General features: G+C 41.8%; 1 protein-coding gene across 3 annotated transcripts in view; it reads right to left on the reverse strand.

Moving 5' to 3' along the window:
• Nucleotides 1-7,713: 7,713 nt before the first annotated feature.
• Nucleotides 7,714-24,650, reverse strand: part of E2f6 (E2F transcription factor 6) — a 30,057-nt gene continuing 13,120 nt past the window's right edge. The window contains exons 6-9 of one of the 3 annotated variants that reach the window (XM_071601335.1): nucleotides 21,977-22,124; nucleotides 21,495-21,512; nucleotides 18,419-18,454; nucleotides 7,714-8,219 (exon numbers count right to left, since the gene is read on the reverse strand). In XM_071601335.1, the coding sequence (XP_071457436.1) occupies nucleotides 8,191-8,219; nucleotides 18,419-18,454; nucleotides 21,495-21,512; nucleotides 21,977-22,124 (231 nt within the window). In that variant the 3' untranslated portion in view covers nucleotides 7,714-8,190. Of the gene's footprint in view, nucleotides 8,220-18,418; nucleotides 18,455-19,607; nucleotides 21,513-21,976; nucleotides 22,125-24,650 lie in introns of those variants that run through there. The other 2 variants (XM_071601337.1, XM_071601336.1) reach the window with 2 other exon arrangements.

Consider the following 24,650-nt stretch of genomic DNA (forward strand, 5'->3'; position numbering starts at 1 on the left):
TTCTTGTGCAAGGTCATGGAGTCATGGTGCCTTTTGGAATTCTGTGTCTGTCTGGTGATTTAATTTCAAGAAAACTAATAACATTCCTCATTTGTTTCGCTGATGAGGGATGGAATCTCTGTGAATTTTCCCGGTAGTTAAAGAGTTACCAGCTAAGAACTAAGATGTTTGAATTTTGACCATTTGGGGAAGATCCTTTCTGAATGGCAGTACACGTCTTTGAGACTTCTGAGTCTAGGAAATGAAGTGACTCAGGGTCCCTGGTAGGAACATCATTTATCACACTGGATGGTACATGCTGATGCTGCCAACGGCAGAGTGGACAGAGTATGGACTTTGGAGTCAGACTGGCTTAGGTTCATATGGTCACCTCCTGATATCCACAGAAGGCTGGTCTCAGTATCTCCCGAGGTTTCTCCTTATTTCAAATGGCGTATAATTTGCATATAATTCACACACGTCTACTGGTATACTTTATATCGTTTCTAGGTTAATTATGATACCTAAAACAGTGGAAATGTAAGAAAATAGTTATTATACCATATTGTTTAAGTAATAATGACAAGAAAAAAATCTACACGTGCAGTAGTGGGAATTTTTCCTTAATATTTTCAAGTGGAGATTGGTCAAATCCACAGATGCAGGACTCATGGATAAGGGCTGACTGTAGTTAATTCTGCATTGCTTTGTTTTTCAGCATATAAGTAAAAGTGTTATTTAAACATTCTTCATATCCAGACTCTGAAGATTCCTTGGAATCCCCTCTGCCATTCACAGGATATATATGTATGCACATGCTCAGCTGACATGGACCTTCCCTACTCTGAATGACCTTGAACTCCTGAGCACCTTCAAAACCAACCAGCATGTTGGGGTTATATATCCTCATTTCCCATTGGGTTAAACTAGCTTCATCCCCTCCCCGAGTTGAATTACTGGAATTAAGCAATTTTCTTGAGAATCAGGAGATTTTAACGCGTGGTTGTTCGGCAGCCTGAGGAGAAGTTCCGTTTTTAGTCAAGGACTGACTACATTAACCTTGCTTAGAAAAATCTTAGGATAACCCCATGTGGTTTGGCAGTTTCTGTTGCATTCAGTTGTATTGGTGTGTGAGAGGCAATCTTGTCCCAATGCTGCAGTACAGTGTGACCTTATGGGGACATTTTAGATGTCAGTTAGGGAGCCACCTTTAAGTCAGATTCTATGAAGCTGGATGGCACCAGTGGAAATGACTGAATTGAAGGTGAGTGAGTCCATCTTGGGAACACACCCGCCCATGGGCAGTCATGGCCGCCTGACAGCTGTCAGCAGGCAACGTCTCTGCCTGGGGATGCTCTGAGAATTTATCTTTAAGTTTTGATGTTGCAGGATGAGCTGCTCATCACATAAGAGAGTATCAAGTAAATATGGAACTTGAAGAGGTGGGTCAAGGGACAGCATGAACTTCCTGCTGTTTGGGGCAAGTAAAGGCCGAGAGTTGTCACAGTTTAGCGTCATCCCAGGCAGTCACAGCTTGGTGACTCTGAGGACCTACCAGACACCCAGACACATATGTTGTGCGGGGAGCTACGGTTAATAATGCATTTTTCTATGGACTGTTTTCGGGTGTAAGACCTTGAGGAGGAAGTCAGGGAATTTACAGACTTGAAAAGGAAGGCGGAATCCACACAAGGAAGACTGAAGATTTGCCTCTTGGAGGGCTCTGTGACCCCATCCCTCTTGAGCTTCCCTGTGGTGCAGGGGACAGTGTCCTTTCCACCATCACAGAACAGCAGGCTGAGAGGAGCTGTCCCCCTTTTCCTCCTGAGTGCGGATCCTTGTCAGGGTGGGAGTGGAGTGGGGAGCGGGATGTGGAGTCATTTTCAAAGATTGCCTTGGAGGTTTGGAGTGGGAGTGATAGGGCCTTTGCCACCCTCGGGAAGGGAGCTCAATGAGACCTTGATGAAGTCCCTACTGTGAAATTAGGAGCAAGGTTGAAGAATTGATTCTGAACTAGCTATAGTGTTGTAAATAAAAAGTATTTGTAATTTCCATTTTATTTAGCATTTGTAGGTCTTTAAATGGAAAATCACGTTGTGTGCTGTGAACTTTGTGTGAAGCAAAATTCTGGGGTTCTAACCAATCCACAGTTTTTCTGTGAAGAGGAGAGTTGGCTTGTTGTGTTTCTCCAGGCAGAATTTCTAGTGTTTCTTGGTCATTTTTAATTGTTTAGAGCTGCCACCTTGGCCATGCCTAAGGACATGGTGGTGAAGAGAAGTGGTACCAGAGTTGAGGTGAAACTCTGCCTATATAAACCCAATTTGATTACTTGAGACTTTGAGTCTTAAGAATCTTTGAATTTCTTAGACTCTGGCAGGAGTAAGAAAAACATCTTGGATGTTTATAAATTTCAACAACCTTTTTAATCCGTTCCACTTGAAGGAACAGCTCAATTTCTGAACACCAGAATGGACATTTGCCATCAGCTCCCCCTGCAGGGCTGATTCTTCCCTGCCAGGAAATTCTTGGAGGTCCAATGAACATGGATTCTGGAGAGACTCTAGGTTGTGTGTCACAGATGTAATGTTTCAACTACTTAGAATTGGCTCATCTTTCTTCTGGTCCTGAGAATGCACCAAGGCCTCGGCCTATGGATTTATGAACAATGGCACAGGAAAACAGAGAGCCGTCAGGACTCTAGCACCCGCCAGCGCATTCCTTGCTCTACATGCATTTATAAGATATTCTGGGGTTGGGGATATAGCTCAATTGGTAGAGTGCTTGCCTTGCTTGCCCAAGTCCCTGGGTTCAATCCCCAGCACCACACACACACATAAAAAACAAACAAACAAACAACACAAAACAAGATATTTTGTTCTTTATCTCCTTTGTAAGCACTGTGGCCCTTTGGAACATCTATCATGTGTAAAATTGCTTGTCCATGAACCATGTGCTGAGAAACATTATAGGCAATAAGTCTAAAAGTTGTTTCTTCAGAAGTTCTAGTTTATTCCAAATTTTATATGCTACTTTTCTGATTCATTCCTCACTTGTTCATTCCTCCAATCAATAAATATCATAATAGACACTGTGATATGTGCTTGATATGTGTCTTAAGCACCATGGATAAAGCAAGAGACTGACACAGGCTAGATCTCATTCTCATGGAACTTAAGTACCAGCGATACTGACACATAATATACAAGTACAATACATGAACAAATGTATCATACAATTTACATATGGATTATGCTATAAAAATAGAGCAAGATGAAGGATTGGCATGAGTTGGGAGGGCCATCCTCCTTTTGATAGAGTGGTTGAGGTAGTCTCAGTTAGAAATCTAAATGAAGGGCCTGGGGCCATGGCTCAGTGGCAGAGTGCTTATCTAGCACACATAAGCACTGGGTTCGATCCTTAACACCACATACAAAAAAAAAAAAAAAAAAAATAAGCAAATAAAATAAAGACGTGCTGTTCATCTACAACTACAAAAAAATTTAAAAAAAAAAAAAGAAATCTAAATGAAGTGAGATAACAATCCACACCAAGATGGATTTGATAAAGAGTATTTCAGGAGGCAAAACAGCACGTGCCTAAGCCCCAGGGCAGAAATGAGCTTGGGCCAGTGTGACTGGTATAGAGTTAGGAGGCTGCAATAGGAGATGGATTTCATAGGACGTGCTAGTGAATGAGATGCAGGAAGTGAGGGGAAGAAAGAAATCAAGTGTAACTCCTGGGCTTTGGGCTGGGCAACTGGGCAGTGGACTGAGATTGGGCGGATGGGAGAGGACTGAGTGGGATGGGTGGGTGAAGACAAGAGATCTGCGTGGACAAGTTGAGTTTCAGAAACTTCTTAGTCATCCATCTGGAGATGTCAAGCAGGCAGCTGTGAGTCTGGAACACATGCTTGGTGCAGGAATAACCAGGGGGAACTATTTATGGAAAGAGGAGCTCCATGCTGTGATATGTTGTGACATCTAGTTGTGTGCCTGCTCCTCTCCTGGGTCTTGGTCCTCTCTTCTGTAAAATGATGGGCAGGCTGGACTCGAGGGCCCTTTCAGCCGCACATGAAGAATAGAGAACATCAGCATTTCAGTTCACTGAGCAACCCAAGTGGCCTAGGTCTGCCACAGTTTGGATGTAAAACCAAGAGATGGAAAACCCAAAGAAGTGTGGCGGCTTATGCCAGCATCTGAACTGGAAATGAGTCTTTGCAAAGCAGCTGTAGGCTTGTTTTGAAAGTGGGGTGCCAGGGAAGAAACACTGCAGCAGCACAAGATGAACTTGCTCAGAGAGGAGCAGCCTCGGCCGGGAAGGACAGGGAAGTGGTGTGTGGTCACTATCCTGTTCCTCTCCCGGCACAGCAGGTACATATGGACACGGGTGCCTGCTAGGGATATTGCAACCAAGAAAGAAAATGTCCATGGCAGACTTGGTTTTGCTTCTGGTTGTACCTCTCTTTTTTGACACTACCCTAAATTGTGGGGGTGCGTTTTCAGTTCATTAGGTCTCGTCTCTCACTTTTCAAAAGCGGTTTTTAATGCACAGCTGTGATGTCTGCTTGTGCTCAGTTTTGTCTGTGGCTTTACAAAGTGCTTTGGCATCTCTCAGCATCTCCTTTGGGCAGCCCGGCAGCCATGAGGGCTGGGTATGCTATGAGACCTATTTCAGAAGCTCAGAGAGGTTAATCACTTGCTCAGGACCACACAGGCGTCATATGGATGAGCCTGTTTTTGAACCTAGGTTTTACAGATCCCTCCGTATTTCCTTTTTCCCAGATTCCATTTGACCTTGCAAACTGTGAGGCTCGCTAAAGATTAGTTGGCCAATTCCTGGAAACTGTTAGGGTACAACTGAATATATTCTGCCTTCATTTTTATGTTGGAATGTAATTTAAATTATCCTCGGTTTAAGTCTTCTTGTTGCTTTATTAAGCCTCCCTGACAGTGCTAATGCACTGAGGCCTGTGGACTGCTTCCAAACTTTCAAATAGAACCATTTGACAGTGTAGGAAGTTTAGGAGTATTGGGTTCTCTTTCCTACAGTGACCATTTTGGGCAGAAGGGAAGGAAGTTTCCAGAAATACCAATTGTAGGGAGAGATTCAAATGTAAGTTTATACATTTCAGCGTAGCTGAGCTGTGGAGTCAATAGCCAGGTGATTCCCACCCAGAACTGCCTTACGATTTGTTGCGGTTACTACTGCTGCTTAACAAACTTTCCCCAAACCAAGCATCTTGAGACACCCATTTTACTGCTCACACAGATTGCATGGTCAGGAATTTGGACAAGGCAGTGGGATGATTCTGGATCCTCAGTGGGGAAGACCTCGGGGCTGGGAGTGACTCAGTAGCTGGGGATGAAATCCCCAAAGACAGCGTAATGTGTCTGGTGGTTGACTTGGCTGTCTGGTTGAACCTCAGCTAGGTCTGTCTATTGGGGAACCCGCATGGGGTCTTCCCACACAGCCTAGGCGTCTTCACAGTATAGAGGCTTCTGGTTAGTTGGACTTCTTACATGGAGATCCAGGGCTGCAAAACCAAGAGTCCCAGAGAACAGGGAAAAAGCTATTTCTCTCCTCTCCCACTCCCTGAACTTTTTTTCTGGTGCTGGGGCTGGAACCCAGGACCTTGCTCACACTAGACAAGCACTCTATCACTGAGCCACACCTGCAGTCCTCACATTGTCTTTAAAATTAACCTCAGATATCCTCACTTTGGCATATTCCATCAGCTACAAGCAGAACTCAAGCATGCCTGCATTTAAGGATAGGGGCTTAGACCTTTCAACTTGATGGGAGGGTGGTAAAGTCAAGGTCATATTGCGGTGGAACATGTGGGTGGGAAATATTGCTATAGTCACCTCTGGAGGATACTATTTGCCATCCTACTGAGTATGTATCATCTTTGGGTTTCACCAACAATGGTGACGGGACAGCTCATCAGCCAATACCATTAAATAGGGCTGGAGATACCGCTCATGGCCAGTTATGACTGGTTGGCTATCAATCAGATATTTCAACCAACTGAGCAACCATCCAACCTGGGAACCAGCCTATCTATAGCAGCATCCCGAGAGAGGAAGAGCCAAGGATACAACAATGAATAAAGAAGATGCTTCCCTCAAGGGGCTTGTGAATGTTACCCGTGGAGAGAGGTTTAACATACAGATTCTCGTCTGCCTTCCTCCATGCTAATTCAGTGTGTCCATTTCAGCTGGAGGGATCTGCACTGTAGCAAGTCCCTCGGATGTTGTGGCATCTCAGATTGGAGCAGAGCCTATGAGACTGATTGGTCCTGCAGAACAAGTGGTTTGGTTCAGAGTAAGTTTAGATGCTTTTCACAAGTAATTAGTTTTCAGTTTGTCTGGATGCTCTCCTTTGAGTCTTACTATCTGTGGTCCTGTTGTGGGATTCTCACACAGAGAGATAGGAAGCAGCATTTATTAGTGCCAGCACTGGCCCAGAGGATTTGGACCCAAAGGCTGAGCCCTGGACTCAGGAGGCGGAGGCATTGCCTTCTATATATACCTTTCATTAGTTCCTCTTTACTTGCAAACTCTTTGTCTCCCATATAAGGTAGTACACGTTCTGATTGGGCACTCTATTTCTTTAGTATAGTTGCAACAGCGTTACAACAGAGTTGTGGAATGTGCACATGGATTCTGATAGTCCCATGCTGTCTTTCCTTTGTTCTGAGAAAGTCCCTACCACAGTAGGTTAGATAGCAGTTGCAGATTATTGATTTATGGCCTGCCAGTCTCATAATTATCCTTTTTGCTTGCTTTGTGAAAATGGATCTGGGCCTTTTAAATGTTCTTTGCCAGCTGGTGCAGTAATAAGATTTGTCAGTGGAGGACAGGAGAGATGGTGCATAGGAAAAAGCACACCGAAGCCAGGGTGCTAGCTGGAAGGCCCTGGCAGTGTGTGGCTTCTTCAGCTCCCAGCTGCGTAAGCACACAGCTCCCATGCAAGTTGTGACGCGTGCTTGTGGTGGAATATTATTCAGCAATGAAAAGAGATGAATTATCAGGCCATGAAAAGACATGGAAAAACTTTAAATATATATTGCTAATTCAAGAAGCCAGTCTGAAAAGCGACCTACGATATGATTCCAACTGTACATCATTCTGGAAAGAGCAAAACTATAGAGACAGTGAAAGTGTCAGTGACTGTGAGGGGCTCGGGGGAGGGGAAGGGAAATTGAGATAAATAGGCAGAGCACAGGGGACTTTCATCATGTGAAACTATTCTGTATGACACTGTAAACAGTGGATACAAGACATTGTGCACTTGTTAAAACCCATGGAAATGTGCGATGGAAAGTGAATCCTGATGCACACACTATCATTAAATCAGCAATAATGTATTAATATTGGTTCATCAATTGTAACAGATGGTACCACATCAATGCAACATGTTAATAAGAGGGGAAACTATATGCAAGAAGGGGGAGGTCTATAGAAAATTTGTACTCCCTGTGTCATTTTTCTGTAAACCTACAACTGCTTTAAAAAATAAAATGTATCTAAAAAAAAGTCATCGAAGGTAAAATGAAAAGTTCAACACGAATTGATTTTTGAATGTAGGTCCCCTTTCCTCCCATAATTCTGCCTAATATATGTGGGTCTTTCTTTTTATTTTTATACTGGCAGGAAGGGAAAATAATGCACAGCATGTTTTATCTAAAACATGTTGCTGTTCCATATAAAGGCATTTATATTTCATTTTTTATCAAATTCAACTCATTTATTTGAGATGCTGATGGAATGAATGCACACAATGTTTTCACTTCATGAGTCACGGTTTTAGGAAAGGCTTCTGTATGATTTTTCACAGGAAAGGGGAAACCAGTGGCAAAGTCAGTTCCCCTTTTCAGATCTGTCCACTGTGTGGCTGGGAGGTGGTGGCAGTTTCTAGAAGAAAGATCTTGGTACCAGTGCCAAGTTCTGGCTTCAAAAACAGATGGCAGGTGAGTGTTTTCCAGGGGGACAGCTCACCCCTCCCTGTCCTGTGTGCACAGTGAGCTTCTAAAGATACCACAGGGCTCAGCACTGACGTCAAGCGGATGTGAGAATGTGGTGCAGCTGATGGCTCCGAGTCCCGAATTGGAAACATGAGCCTGCCCACAGAAGAGGCTCCAGCTAACTTGGCAACCGAGTCCCCAAATGCTCCTCGCGATCATTTGTTTAAAAAAGCGCCAGTGATTTTTCATTGTCTCAGATGCCACGGAAGGTTGCCTGTTGGGAAAACAAAACAAGATGTGAAAGGACAGAATCAAGTGGAATATTTCCCAATGCAGAGCAGAAAGGACACAGCATGAAAAAGACAACAAGTTCCAGAGCCGAAAAAGAGATGGAGATTTGTGATCAAGATGCCACATTTTTAGGAAAGTGGCTGTGCGGGCTTATTTTTAAAAGGCGGTGTAACTAATGACGCACACTGTACAATATGCATTCTGGACTCACCCTCCTCGGCTTCATGGTAGCTGTCTACCCTTATTTACCCTCTGCCCCAATTCCTTAGCTCTTTGTTTAAAAAGAATGTTGGAAATCCTATTTGATACACTGTGTAAATAAGTAAAAATGCCATATTTTGAGTATTACTGATGACCTTCTAAACTTGCTGAAAGATTATTTTTGGTGACTCTAATTAAAATTCCTCCAATCAAATTCCCTAGCTGAGTACCAATATGATTATTCCAGATTTCTGAAGTCAATATCCAAAGAGTTACTCCAGAATACATGTCTTATGGGACATTTAATATAAATTATTCCAAATACAGTTCCAGGGGTTCACCAACAAGACCAGATAGCCTATCAGTGACCTACAGAACCAGCCCCAGGACTGGGTCAGACATCTTGTCACCTCCTCTTCTCACTCTGCGCGTTTACACACCCACACATGCTGGTCAAAGGAGGACAGCAGTGGTCAGTGGTAGGTGACATGAGCCTGGGTAACATGGTCAACACAATTGGATAGGTAATGTATGGCCCAACTTCTAAAGAGTTGTCTAAGAATTACGAACTTCAATGGCTACAACATGAACTGGAAGAATTCTAGAACCTCAGATCACCCACCTGACAAGAGGTCACTTTGGTTTTTAAAGGGTGTGTGGGCTCATGAATTCTACTGTCTGGTCTGGGGTCCAAACCTGGCTGTCTTTCCCTGCTGTGGTGACCTGTCAGGCATGTCACTCACCTTCCAGAGCTTCCACGGTGGGGCTAATGGTATGCACCTCATGAGGCAGCATGATGGTGAACCTACACCTCCTACCAGTGGTTGTCTGGAGGAGGGCTCAGTAAATAGTGGCCATCCTTATTATCTTATTATGAGTAGAAGATAATTATAACAGTAACATAATGTAAGAAGATTCATAAAAGTACAACCAATCCAGGGATAGCTTGAAATTGCTAAAAAAAAAAAAAAAAAAATCCCTGGCCAAACATGATATAATGTTGACTTCAACCTAATTTTCCTCTTGAGACTTTCTCTTTTTTTTTTTTTTTTTTCGTTTTTCTGCAGTGTTGGGGATGGAACCCAGGACTTTGTGCATGCAAGACAAAAGCTCTCCCACTGAGCTCCACCGCAGCCTTTCATTTTTGCATCCAACAGAATCCAGGTGTACAACTGAAAAGGATGATTCTAAATTTTTGTAAACATATTTTTTGAACAGTTATAAACATTTTCCAAGTTAAATATAAAATGAGAGCCTGTCTACAGATAACTGCATTGGAACATGATGACATTTTTTACTGGTGCTATCATTAGAGGATCTGAAGAATTCTGCCAAGTCCTAGACATGACATTCAGCTTCTTCCGAAAGGCAATGAGGACCAGGCCATCACTTGCCTTGTTCTAAACAGCAAGTCAGAGTTATTCTTATTCATCAGATTTTGATTGATTAGATGGAACCATATCTTCGATGGAAACACATTTAAAAAGACTTGAAGTAACAACTTTAATATTTCTTTTGATATGTGATTTTTTTCACCAGTAATACATTTTTCTTTTTCTAACATTACTACCTGAGTCAATTCACAGTTATTTAAGAAATAGGGTACATGGTGTCTAACAAAACAGGGCATCAGTCCAAGGCCTCATTCCAAACGCTGCAAATGCCTGCCCCAGCTGGTCTCCAGGGCTGAAGTCCCTACTCCCTGATGGTCTTCTGCCAGTCCATCTGCATTTACCCGCTTCTTGCACGTGGCCAGAGTTCAGCTGCAGGAGCTCAGTCATTTAGAAAGAGCACTGGGAGATTTATTAATCAGCCTCTCATCGTCATGTCTTCGTCATTTTCCGTTACCACGTTGTAATAATAAGGTCAACAAGTCTGAAGAGCAGTGGAGGGCCGCGGCCAGGAAATACAAGCAATATCAGATGACGGAGGCCGCCCCTGAACTGCTAAAATGTCCCATGGCAATGTAATCTCTGTGGCACTCCACGGTGGTCATATGTGACAGGAGAGGTCATGGGGGGCAAAGAACAGCTTGGTGTTCAGAATATCTATATATATCTATATATATATATATAGATATATATACATTTGCAATATTTATTGGTTATTTTCTTTTTTCTTCTTTGGAAGAGACTTCTCCACTTTTTTTTCTCTGCTATTTTACGCTTTTACTCTGCAAATGACGCAATCAACAAAATAAACCAAACCGTATTTAGACAGAAAGAAGTGAGAAAGAACAGTTACTCAAAGCACTCAGTGAACAGAAATGGTCCATTTTTAAGTAGTCATTCATTAAGTTCCTGTGAAGAGAAGAGGAACAGTGGGTTGGCAGGAGATCTGAGATGTGAGTGGGAGACTCACGTGGAAAAACTTCAGATTTGTTCAGATCAACTTTCCACTGTGATAGGCTTGCAGATTCACCAGCCATGTGAGGTGAGGTACGCAGAGCCCGAGGGCCCTTGCCCAGTTTCCACAGTGGTGAGCTCTTGGGAAAGGATACAGCAGCATCACAGCCGGGGTACTGACACTCACGCAGTGGAGACACAGGACGTCTCCATCGCCACAAAGCACTCGGTGCCGCTCAGTTGTGGAAAGCAACACCTGCGCATTCGCCCTGCCTACATCCCCACACATCTGGTCTCCACTTCTGTCATTTTGTTCTTTCAAGAATGTCATGCAAACAGGGCCACACAGGGCTGGGTTGTGGCTCAGCGGTAGAGTGAGGCCCTGGGTTCGATCCTCAGCATCACATACAAATAAATAAGGTTTTGGGTGTCCAACTACAACTAAAAAAATAAATGTTTTTTTAAAAAATAGAGTCATACAGTATGTAACCTTTGGGATGGGCATGTCCCCTCTCTCAGTGCACTCCCTGGAGGTCCATCCAAGTCACATATATTGATTGTTTGTTCCTTTTTATTGCTGAGTGGCTTCTCAGGGTGTGGATGTGCCACAGTGTGCCTAACTGTTCATCCTTTGAAAGACAGGTTGTTGCTTCCAGGTTTTGACCATTACAAATAGAGTTGTGATGAGCATCTTGTGCAGGGTATTGGTTATGCCTACGTTTCCCCTTCTCTGGGACAGAGGCTGAAGAGTGATGGCTGGGTCATGTGGTGTGTTTGTATGTTTAGTTTTATAGGAAACTGCAAACTCCTGTCCAGAGTGCCTGTATCATTTTACATACCCACCAGCAATGACTGATTGGTCCAGCTTTCTTATGTCCTTCCAAGCATCAAGCATTCAGTGTTAGCACTTTTAAAAACTTTAGTCATTCCAAGAGACATGGAATGATTAAAACGATTGTGATCTTAACATGCATTTGTAATATTAATGGTGAATATCTTTTCTTGTGCTTGTTTGCTCTTTGTATATCTTCTTTAGTGAAATATCTGCTCATGCCTTCTTCACATTTTCCAGTTGGAATTTTTTCTTTTTCTCTCTTTTTTTTTTTTTTTTTTTTGGTACTGGGGATTGAACGCAGGGTGCTTAAACACTGAGCCACATCCTCCACCCTTTTTATTTTTTAAGACAGGGTCTCTCTAAGTTGTTAAGGCTGGCTTTGAACTTGTGATCCTCCTGCCTCAGCCTCTTGAGCTGCTGGAATTATAGGTGTGGGCCACTTCGCACAATTTTCCCCCATCTGTTGAGTGTTTATATAGTCAAGACACTTTCTTTGTTGAATATGTGGCTTGCAAATATTTTTCCAGTCTGCATTCAACTTTGCATCTTTTTTGCATAGTTTTTGCTAAGTCTTTAATTTTGATGAAGTCCAATGTGTTCCATTTTTCCTTTTATGGATTGTGCATGGCGTTGGAAGTCCAAGAATTTTTCTTGTCTCTAGATTGAAGTTTTTCTAAAATTTTTATGCTTTCATGCTTTACACATAAGTCCATGATTCAGATTTTTGGGCTAGGTGAGAGGTTTAGGAGGAGGGTTTTTGTTTTGTTTTTTTCCTACAAAAAAAAAATTACCTACAAAAATATCCAATTGTTCCAGTGCCATAGTGCCATTTGTTGAAAAGGCTATTCTTTCTCCACTAAACAGTTGCTGCTCTTTCGTAAAAAATAAGTTGAAGGGGATGTGGCTCACTGATACAGCACTTGCCTAGCATGTGTGAGGTCCTGGGTTGGGTCCCCAGTATGCAAAACACAACAACAACAAAAACCTCAGTTGAGCATACTTAATATGGGTGTGTTTCTTGGTTCTCACTTCCTTTCCACTGATCTCTATTTCTCTGCCAATACAACACCTCTTGGTTGCTAAATGGTAGGCTTTATTTATAAATTTTAGAATAAGTTTGCAAATAGCTACCAAAAAATAATAATAACATTGTTGGGATTTTAAAAGGAATTGTTTTAAACTGACAGATTGATTTGGAGACAACGACATTTTTACTATGTTGAGTTTTCAAATCTGTGAACATAATAGAACCCTCTAGTTATACTTACCTTCTTTCCTTAGAATTTGGCAATTTTCAGCATACAGATTATGTACGCGTTTTGTTAAGCCCACACCTAAGTGCTGACTCTTTGGAGTGATTGTAATAGTAATAAGGTGTTATGGTCTGAATGTGTCCCCAGAGTTCATGAGCTGGTAACTTAATCCCCAACATGTTGAGAGGTGAGATCTTTAAGATTATGTCACGAAGTCTCTGCCCTCATGAATGGGTTAATGCCATTATAGTGGGACTAACTTCTAATCAACTACCAACCCTATTTTCTCATATCTGTTCCACGTATTTTTATTTCTTCCAGAGTTCTGGATAAAAGAATAACTCTTCCCTTCCCCTTCTGCTTTCACCATGGAATGACACAGGAAGGCCTTGTCCTTGAACTTTCCAGCATCCAGAATGGTAAGAAATATATCTCTGTGCTTTATAACTTATCCAGTCTCAGCTATTCTGTGATAGCATGGCAAACATACTAAGACATAGGGCTAAGGTTTTCTAAAAAGTCGGTATTAATAAATAAATAAATAAATAACACAGACCATAAACATGCAGTTCAATGAGTTCTGGAGATTGCACACATTCATAGACCACTAATCACACAGAATATAGGACATTTCACCACTGTTTCTTACACCCCCTGTGCCTTCTTCTAATCAACTACCAACCCTATTTTCTCATATCTGTTCCACATATTTTTATTTCTTCCAGAGCTAAGGTTTAATCCATGGACCTTACATAATCTTAGGATAGATTGTCCCATATAACGGAGTCTATCTGCAACAATTTATGTTGGAAGAATGAGATATTGGGGCTGGGGATGTGCTCAAGCGGTAGCGCACTCACCTGGCATGCGTGGGGTGCTGGGTTCGATCCTCAGCACCACATAAAAATAAAATAAAGATGTTGTGTCTGTCGAAAACTAAAAAATATTGAAAAATTCTTTCTCTCTCTCTCTAAAAAAAAGAATGAGATATTGATATCAATTAACACATTTGTGACGTATTTTTAAAATGTTCAATGAAATTTTTAAAACATTTTCTTTAAGAGTATAATAAGAGTGATAATTTTTTTTCTATTTTAAACATTAAGTTCAACAGTTTGTATTTTATAAAATATTTTTGCCTAGTTCAACTCTTTATATAAAAGTATACGGACACAAATAAAACTAGGAAGAAATATGAATGATTCTTTTTCTTTTCTGCATTTTCCAAAGTTTGTGCAACAACTGTTTATAAACTCTTATAATTAGAATAAAGCAATAACATACAAAAGTGTATTTTGTTTAAAAAAATATATATATTTTAGTTGTAGTTGGACACAATACCTTTATTTATTTATTTTTAGGTGGTGCTGAGGATCGAACCCAGTTCCTCGAATGTTCTAGGCGAGTGCTCTACCAATGAGCCGTGACTCCAGCCTCAAAAGTGTATTTTCTTTATAATCATGTTAAATCCCTTTATATTTACTTTGATCAAAGTGTCTTAGAGATAAGTTTTCCATTAAAAAGACACAGGGTCTTTAAGCTCTGTGTACTTTTTCTGTCTCTTCTCATAGAAACACTACTTGACCTTTTGTGTTCTTTATGTGGACTGTGACACAATCCTGGGGGAAAGATCAGTAAGCTCTCACTACAGATAAGAGAGATGATTAACCATGTTTGTTTCACTCAGGAAAATAGGCAAAGTTTTATTTCTCAAGGCCTTAATTTATACTCTTTCCATCCAGTACATAGTGATCATAAAATTTCCTTTTTTTTTTTTTTTTTTTTTTTTAGGGAAAATTAGAGATTTTTTAAAAAATCGTGTCAGTTTGGTGGCCATGTGGTGTCAAGATCTGAGTACTCAAAACTCCCACTCAGTGTTATCAACCGATCCTGATGTAGTCAAAGGTGAGCTAAGGGTTGAGTCTTATCTGAGTGCATTCCATACCTGTCCATGTTAGTTACTAAAATGTTTTGATAACTGTGCTTAAACAAATCAGCTTTGCTATTTTGGTAGCTTAATTTCTGATTAAAATCTCTATAATTACTCTTGGATACCAAAACGTTTCTGATTAAATATTTTAAATAATTAAAAATAATTAGCAAATATTAGTTACAACGTAGGAGCCCTTTGGGAGGATGCCATAATGAAAGTTCATAGCGACCTTGTTGTCTTAGTCCATTTCCTGTTGCTGGTAACGCAATAGCACAGATGAGCTGAATCACAAAGAGGTGGTTGTTCTGTTTTGTTTGTCTTTTTTGCAGTGCAGGGACTGAACCCAGGGCCTCATGGAAATGTAATAAATAGAAGAGTGCTCTACAGGGCAGCCAGGCCGGGGTTCAAGACAGATTTGTGTGTGCACTGGAAACCTTCTAGAATGTCTGTAGGTCACAGTCAAGTTCGAGAAGCACTCCTGGCATCTGAGTCCCTTTGGCACCCTTGGACTGTACTTGAAGAGCATCCCCTCCCACAAGGTCCCGTCAGTTTTGCTGTGTTCTCTAGGTCTCCATTTAGTCATCTCATGTTCCAAATGCCTTTGGGGACACCTAGAATTCTAGAAGACAAGTATGAAGTGAGCCAGTTACTAATCGGATGTGGGGTGGTTGGTTTTCTTTTCCTTCCACCTACACAGTATCATAGATGTTGTTTCATGACTGAAAAGTCATGAAAAAAGTCACAGAAACGCTTGGGAGCATTTCCCAGCCTTTAGCTGCTTCATCATGGGCATCCTGGTTTTGTGTCCAGACATGTTCGGCTTTAAGACCAGTGGGCTTGTGTTCTTGGCACAGAACTTTTGGGACAGTGTAAAGTGTTGATGCTGCCACTTTAAGATGCCACAGTCAGGTTTCCGAAGGTTGCTTTGCTGGGGATTAAACCTGGGGCCTTGCGCATGCTGGGCAAGGACTGAGCCACAGCCCCAGCCCAACTTGGAGGCTATTTTAATTCCTCTCATTTTAGTTTCAAGGCTATGAGCAGAGAAGAAAGTGCTTTCCCCTCAGCCTGAGTGTCCACAAGAAACGTACAGAGTACAGTGATCTTGGGGATGAAGGAGCCAAAAATCGCTACAGCAAATTCTTAGTTACAATAAAGGAGAATGAGATTAGGCAGATGAGGAAGAAGGCAGTGCTCCCAGTGAGGCTGGTGTGTATTTATACAGTTCTAGATCATGTGACAGAATATACCACTGGGACACACATCTCTTAGAAACAATTCATATTCCAGTTGTTAATTTGGGCTTAAGATATCGGATATCAACCTGGGATCTTAGAATATGAGAACTTCAAAGAAATTTTGCGACTACAAATTAATAATTTCTATTCATAAGATGTGTCTAATGCCATAGTAAGCCAGAGATGGAGCTGGGATTACTATACCTTGGGCCTTCTGGGTAGGAGGAGATGCTGGGTATGCATGAGCGTACTACGGGTAGGAAGAATAAGCTCTCAGATCCTAGCTCACCCTCTTGCTTTCCGCTGTGATCCCAGGCTGAGTTCTGCAAAATACATTCCCTGCTAGCTGGCGGAATATGATGCAGGCTGGTAATGAAGGGCAGGACGCAAGGGGCTCTTCCTCTCAGTAACCCTATGGCAACCGTTGATAGTGATGGCTCCAGATTCTTTTGGCAACCCCAATACCAATCACACGGTGTCCTTTGAAGTACCAGTACTAGGTGGCTATGATCCTTTTGGTGACTGGCACACTAGTTGTGTCAGACTCCCATCAGAGATTTGAGCATCAACCATTTGGTGGGGGTCTTCTTCCCTAGCACAAGTCTAAGCACTTACGTGGCATCTCTCTCCTTCTGGGGTCTAAGTGACAACCATATAGAGAACCGGTGTTCTGAGTTCCTAGGTTATGGTGTCCCTGCATTTTCCTAGGGGTGGTGGCTGCATCCTGAATTTGTGAATGTTAACACCTGAGTAATCCATTTCTTGTACTAACTTGTCTCTGTGTTACACCTACCATGGTTTTCCTATGGGACCAGTGGGTATCAGGAGCAGGCTTATCTACCACCTTGTGGCCCACACATCTTACTAAGATATTTAACAAGATATTTAAGGTATTTGAGGACTTCCTGCTCAACCGATCCAGTGCTGTGGACCAATGTGATGTTCTGGAGGGTGTTGAGACAATCAAGATTTCTGCTTACTAGATTCTGGCAAGAATGGAAAACTGTATGTAGCCAGGATAACGTGCTGATTTCTGAACAGTAACACTTCTTGCCAAGTTGCTTCATTTAGGTTTTAATATGTAAAATTTACTGTGAATTCACTTTATCAACAAGAATGGGATTTGAAAATGTGTTTAAAATTAATGCTATTCTCTAGCAGTATCTGCTTATTTAAAAGCAAATAATTTAAGTGTTAATTCTCCACTAGATGGCAATCCTTACACAAACCTGTTAACTTCCATCCTACTGGTGGAGAACAAATGGATTGAGTCACTTTTTATGGAATGACCAGTATTTCAACTTTGTTGACCATAAACAACTAACAAGTTCCAAGTATCTAGAAGGTATTTAAAACTCAGCTTTGGGGGCTGGGGATGTGGCTCAAGCGGTAGCGTGCTTGCCTGGCATGCGTGCGGCCCGGGTTCGATCCTCAGCACCACATACAAAACAAAGATGTTGTATCCGCCGATAACTAAAAAATAAATATTAAAATTCTCTCTCTCTTTAAAAAAAAATAAATAAATAAAACTCAGCTTTGTGAGGCCTGTGGCAGAAACTGTCAGTTGTCCATGAACATAGTAAGATAGGCTAGGCCACAATGCAATAAAAAATCAATACCATAAATCTTAACGACTTGACACTCCATGGTGTCAAGATTGGTCAAGACTGGCGGTCTCTCAGGGATCCAAGCCAACACTCCAGAGCCTTGTGACTGCACCGGGAACTGTGGCTTTCTTGGTTGCTGTACAGGAGGAGCGGTGGCAGACTGCAGTCTTGTAACTGCTGCCACTTCCCCAGAGCCAGCTGATTAAAGCTGGCCTCATGATCAGGTTCAGCCTTCTGGTGCTCAGAAGGGGAGAGGAGCTGGGTCTTGATAAGCGCTTGTCCTGCACTCCACACACATCTTCTGTCTTTGGAGTCACAACTACTGGTCTTTTGCACAGCACATGGCTGATCCTGACCCCAAAAGATCACATTCCCAAGTAACAGTGGCTATGGTGGTCAATTTGTCAGGTTTAAGTGAGTTGCAATTTGTAGGAGTGTCCTTAACTAAGATGTATCCCATTCTTCTTTCTTCATCCTTTTTGCTGGCTACTATGTAGACAGAATGGCTGGGCTCCAGAGGCTCCCTTGGAATTCAAGGTGACCTCTGGAACAGGAGCCAAGCATGACCATTTACCTGGTAAAAGCCTTGCTCCCAACTCCTTGGGGAGGAATACCTAGCTTGGACTACCTCTGAACTTCCTAAATGTCAGAAAGCTTGTTTGAAGCAGTCATTGGAGGGTTTTGTTACTTACAGGTGAATTCCATCCTTGCCAACATGGGGCCCCAATATGAGGTCTATAATGGCTTTTCCCAATAGGTAACACTCCTCCTACCTTTCATGCTCAGAATCAGCTGGCAGGCAGAACCACCTGTGACAGAAATTAGAACCTCCCATTACTAATAAAAGTGAATGGGGACGTGCTTTTAGGTCTGTTGGCTACTGGGCGTAACCCTTCACTCCTGACTGGGACAGCTCTCCTGCCTACACGGGGGTAATGGGTTGCTCAACTTGAACTCTAGACATTGCACTGAGTGATTCTTCACCTGGGTTTGTCTTGTGCACTCTTTACTGGCTCCCCATTTTCTGTCCCTAGATGCCAGTAGCATGTACCTTCCAATTGAGTAAAAAATGTCCGCAGACTTTGCCCAATGCCCATCTGGGCAAACTGACCTAACTAAGCAACTGCAGGGCGCCCCCGGATGTAAAATGTGTATTTCCATAGCAGGAAGTTCCAAAGAGAGGAAACCCGGAAGGAACTGGGCCTTTATTGTTCAGCTCCCTTTTCCAAACTCATGACTAGAGAAGCCACCCGCTTTTTTTTCTGCAGAGGTGGCTGAGGGGGTGGAAGAGTATTAGTCCACTCCAAGTCCTTCCACGTGGAGACCTGGGTGCACCTCTCCCCTGGATGCTCTTTTGTTACATATCCCTGTGTGCAGAAAGTCACCTTCTCTATAGCTTCAATTTTTCATAAACACCAGTTAGAGATGATGCGGATGACTGGCCGGGTATAGTTAGCTTCACTGGAAATAAAGCCAGCGATTAAGAAAGTCCCTCAAAACAAGGATAAAGTGATGGGCTGAGAGGCTGGCCACTGCTCTAGGTCCTCATGTCCAGCCCTAGTGAGCCTGTGTGCGCACCTCCTGAGGCCAGGACTTCTGACCCCTTCGGAGCTCTTAAAAGAGGAGGGCTGCTCAAGTCACTAGCCATACCCATCAAAGTCAGCAGGGAAGGTGTGGTAGATGAAGAAAGGGCTACGAAATTAGCCCTCAGACACTTGTCAGTTCTAAAAAGAAGACACTGAACACCTGAAGATGGAGTGGCGGAGCTACTTCATTTATGTAACACATTTACAATTTACATAAGACTTTTGCTGACATGATTTCATTTTACCCTCAGAACAATGTATAAGGCAGAACATTCATCACATTTCACAAGTCAGGAATTGCTGCTCACCTTTGGCAATGCTTCCTTGGTTTTGGGACACTATCTCCTTTAGTTTTATTTCCCTGTTATTTCTTCTCAGGAAAGGCTCTTTCTTCTGTATTCCCCTTAAACACAGCTATTCCTGGGCCTCTCCTCTTTACATTCTCCTTAGATGACCTCTTCTACTCTCATGATTTACAAGATCACGTGTCAACTAATATCTGCCCAATCTACTACACAGAGCTCAGATCTTTCCAAGAGCACCTGACCTACACATATACAACCTCCTGCCTGAATTCTCACTTTCATGTCCACAACTTTTTTGAAATTTTTATCCCACCCTTGCTGTTCCTCCTGTGTTCCCTATCTTGTCAAACCATATCACCAACTAGTCCAGTGACCAGTGCCCCCTGTAGCTTTTCTTTGGCTGATTTCAGAAGACAACTTTTTGTCTAAGTCAGAGGGAGAAGATGCCTCAAGGCTAGCAGTCCCCAAGCATATAGAAATTAAAAAGCATGGACTGTGGGGGGAGGAGCTGGTGTCCAGCAGAGGTCAGGATTGGCAAAGCTGCTGAGCTCAGAGTATGTGAATCCACTATTTTGTAATATTTTGATTTTGGATCCCTATTGTAAATCTTTTTATACACGGTCTTAATTTCAAGTTGCTTCAATTTTTTCCTTGAAAGCAAGAGAGGCTTCAGATGCTCACAGAATCCTGTGTGACAGACAAGCCAGGTTTCATCCACCTCATTCTGCAATCATGCACTCACTGATCTGTCAGACATTCACTGAGCACTTCCCATGGGCCAGGCATGGTGCAAGGTGCTGGGATATAATCATGATTATGACAAAGTCCCTCAAGGAGTCACAGTCTAATGGTAAACTACTGAGTAAACTGAGGCACAGAGTGGTAAATGACTTACCCACTGAGGTAGAAATAGCTAGGTCTTGGAAAGGTGGGACTAGAGCTGGAGAGAGGGGAGGGTACAACTCATGGTAAGTAAAACCCCTCTGACTGAGGAGAAAGGCTGCACACAGACACATATTACAAAATCTGCTTGCAAAAAGCTTAACAGTTTCCAATTTCACCATGATTGAATTCATGTCTCAGTGAATTAGGCCTGATGGCATTTCTGTACTAACCCCCAAGGATTTGGGGCATGCCACCAATCTGCTGGGACACAATAACTCTGTAGGCAGCTCAACATCAAGAAGCATCCGACTCCAATTTTAGCACGGGGATCCACATTAAATTACTTCAATTAGTATTATGAACTTAAATGTATAGCACATTTGTGAGACTTCTACATGTAGAAGTTTGGAAAAACTCTCCTCTAACCCTCATCCAGAGGATTCTAATAAGTTATATAGGTTCCAAGGAAATTAGAGCATTTGTCTGTCAATTTTCATATATACATTATTTTGGCTGTACAAGGGCAAAAAGTGTCATTTAGACATATTTCATAAGTAATCTAAACATTATACAGATATATACAAAAACACCACATTTAGATCCGTGCGTACACCTGGCCAATGTACAACACTCAACTGCAAACGTGAACCAGTGTAAGGCAATTATTTTTGTGATATACGACATAATCCTTTAAGGAAGGCAGAGTCCACGAAGAACTGTCTGTGCCAGGCCTGACCGTCTGTTTTCGTGATACTCTTTGTAAAGAAGTTATTTCAGGAGGCAAGATGTCTATTTCACTGACGAAATGCAGTGAACAATTATAAAAAAAGTTGTTTTTGAATGCAGAAACCATAATTACCCAGTTATCTAAGTAGGGAGCTACTTGAAGACACTACTGGCCTTAATGCTGCTACTGACTGAGAATGAGAGCACTTCCTGGATGACTTATTGCTCTGAGATTCAAATTGATGCATAATTCATCCACACAGGATGTTCCAAAAAGAAAAGGTAAAAAAATTTCAACCCATTAATTCTCAAATGCTATCAGTTGTTCACTTCAAGCACGTCTTCACCTTGCTGAAGATTTTCTCCTGAAAAAGAACAGATAAGAGAAATTCTAAGTGCTATCTTTCTTAAAAAGCGGGTGGCCAACAGAGCCTGCAATTCCACTGCTAGAAAAGAAGAACTGTACACAAGCACCAATCTCTCACATCAATAGCAGAAGGCTAATGTTTTCAGCCTCAAGAGTAAACAAAAATTCATACCTGTAGCTGGAAGCACTGTCAGAGAATGCAGAAAGTCCTCCCTACTCAGAGGCCACAGCCAGCTGGTGCCCCCATGGACTGACTACAATGTTATTTCCACTACTATTAAAACTGTGTGGAACTTAACTATGAAGGAATATTCTTAACTACAGTAACAATGACCTTGCAATTATTTTTAAACTCATGTTTTTGTGGATAGAAGATAAAAAATAATCCTCAGGCTATACATAATATACATATTATATACATAAAATCTTTACTTTCTTTAATTGCAAAATTGATATGCTTACCTTTCTCAGGGTGTTCTGGATGTTTGCTTTTAGATGAAGAGGTCCCTACCCTGTCAGATGTTTTGCCATTTGAATGGTTTTGCTCCACTTCACATAAATACACATCAATGGGTCCTCTGGTGCTCCTTATGTGTACAGTGATAGAGTCCTGGCAAAGAACACACAAAAACATCAAGACTAACAAGAGCAGCCATTAACAGTTTTTCACGTCCTAGACTGCAAACCTTCCAAAAAACTCAAATTCTTGTAGCTTTCCTTCTACCCTATCTTTAAGAAAAATCATGCTCTCAGCTGTAGTCTCATTAGACCATTGGCAAACTCAGTTACAATAGCTACTTGATCATGCAGTAATGGTAGAGCTGTCAAGTGGATACTTTGTTTCTCAAGAGCCTATCTTTTTCTACACCAGGGGTTGACCCTTTAATAAGGCTGAACTTCAGAGTCAAAAATCAGTGTTTTGATGACTAAGAACCATGGAATACCCTAGGATCCCCTATGATAAGGGTGTATTTGGATTTCCAGGCCAATCAAGAGGTACTGAGACAGCAGGAAGGGTTGTCCTTCAGTTGAAAGAACCAAAAGAAAAAAAAAAAAGTTAAAATACACCCCAGGCAATTTAAAACCTCAAACACACAAAGAATTGCACACAAAGGAGTATTATTAGCTAGGATTTTTCAATATCCTTTGGCTTTAGACTTAGCAGGAATGATTACAACACTTTTCACATAAGAAATCAGGAAACTGGTTCTTCTATTGAGAATCAAGCTAAAGTTGTAAGGAGCAGTTCTACTTATGGTTCCTTGTCTTTTTAACTGGGAGTTGGTCTGACTCTGAATGAAGTCCATTTTCTCCCCTTTCTTAGGGAAGGCCAGGCTGGACAATGCAGATTGCTGCCCTGCCTGTTCCATTGCTGTGATCTCAGACAAGTAAGTTTGGGGGAGATGTAGTATCTCAGAGGGTCTTAACACCTCATATGTCAACCTTGCTGTGGCTTCTGGGTACCAGAAAGGTGGGCTAGAGAACATCTGTGCTCAGTGCTGAAGTGCCAGTTCAGGTCTGGTTTGAATGGTAAACTCTGTAGTATTCTAAACTCTGTAGATATTTCTAAACAGTGGAACAACTCAAGATATTACTCTGAACTGGCAGCCAGCTGAGGAATCACTCATTAAATTGGGGGCTAGCAAATTTCTTTTACAGAAGGTGAGACACAGTAAATGATTCTGGCTTTGTAGGCCACACTGTTCCTTTAACAACTACTCAACTCTGCCATTGTAGTGTAAAAGCATCTAGAAGCAATATCTAAACAAATGGCCAAGTGACTATGTCCTGAGAAAATTATTTATAAGACCCAATTCCATAGAACCCCACCCCACCCCACCCCAGATCTTTGTGGATTTAAGACTACACTGAAACCAGCAGGCTCTCATCGACTGAGCATGGCCCACAAGAAGGCCCATGAGCAGACTTCTACACGGGTCTTCAGAGAAAGTTGGGGTATGATTAAAAGGCTTAGCAATTACAGTCTGAAGCAATTCAGACCTTGGGTAAAAATCCAACTATATCACTTCTAGCAGAATGGATTATCATGCCCCAAGGTAAGATATACCAAAGGATTACTGGTTATTTATTTAAGGAAAAAAAAGTTTCAACATCTGTGAAACAATTGATACTGAATATAAACGATACCTGGATACTTGGCATATATCTAAATCCAAATAAAACTAGAAAACCTCACCAACAAGTCATAATCTGGCTGTGACTAACAAAATCAAGCTGCTTGCTAATGAATTTAGAATACACTGTCAGGTAACATGTGGTCCCACTTGGACAGGGTACTGCTGGGGATAAAAGGAAAAGAGGACAATGCGAATATTCCTTGCTATAGCAACGATGAGGATTTGCTACGTGCACGTGCACCGGTCTATCAGGCTGTCTGGACTTGATGGTCTGTTCCAAGAATGACCATCTTCTTTGTTTCTGACTCCATCCTTACCAAGCAGCCTTCTGATGACAATTATCTTTTAGTATAAACTTTCCTGAAAGGGAAAGAATGAGCTAAGCAGCTGGTGGCTGATATTTCTATTTATAATGAGATTTTAAATTTATAACTTAGTTTTCTAGTTTGTTCATAATTAGTCTTGTATGAGTTTTGTTAGTAAGTTAATTCCCTGAAGCCTTGGCTGTGACCCAATCTCACTTTTGGAACACCAAGACTAAGGCCAATTCTTGGTGGCTCGTCCAACAGCATTATGGCACCATAGTTAAGAATGAACTATGAAGCCAAACTTCTTGCATTTTAATCTAGTTCTGTCATTTACTGGGTTATCTTCAGACTGAATTCACTTTTTTGTGCTCTGGTTCATTTACAAAAAAAAATTAATTTTTTAGTTATAGTCGAACACAATACCTTTATTTTACTTATTTATTTTTATGTGGTGCTGAGGATCAAACCCAGGGCCTCGCCCATGCTAGGTGAGCGCTCTACCGCTGAGCCACAACCCCAGCCCCTGCTGTGGCTCATTTTTAAGTCACAACAACTACTTTATCAGTGTGTTAGTCAAAACAAGTTAAAATGTCTGAAGTGGCTTGAATAGTACTGGATATAGAGCTAACAATACATAATGCACAGTAAGTTATTGTGACTATAATAAATCACAGGCCTAGCAGTTATCCC

The sequence above is a fragment of the Marmota flaviventris genome, chromosome 14 (genome assembly GCF_047511675.1).
Source record: "Marmota flaviventris isolate mMarFla1 chromosome 14, mMarFla1.hap1, whole genome shotgun sequence".
Taxonomy (NCBI): domain Eukaryota; kingdom Metazoa; phylum Chordata; class Mammalia; order Rodentia; family Sciuridae; genus Marmota; species Marmota flaviventris.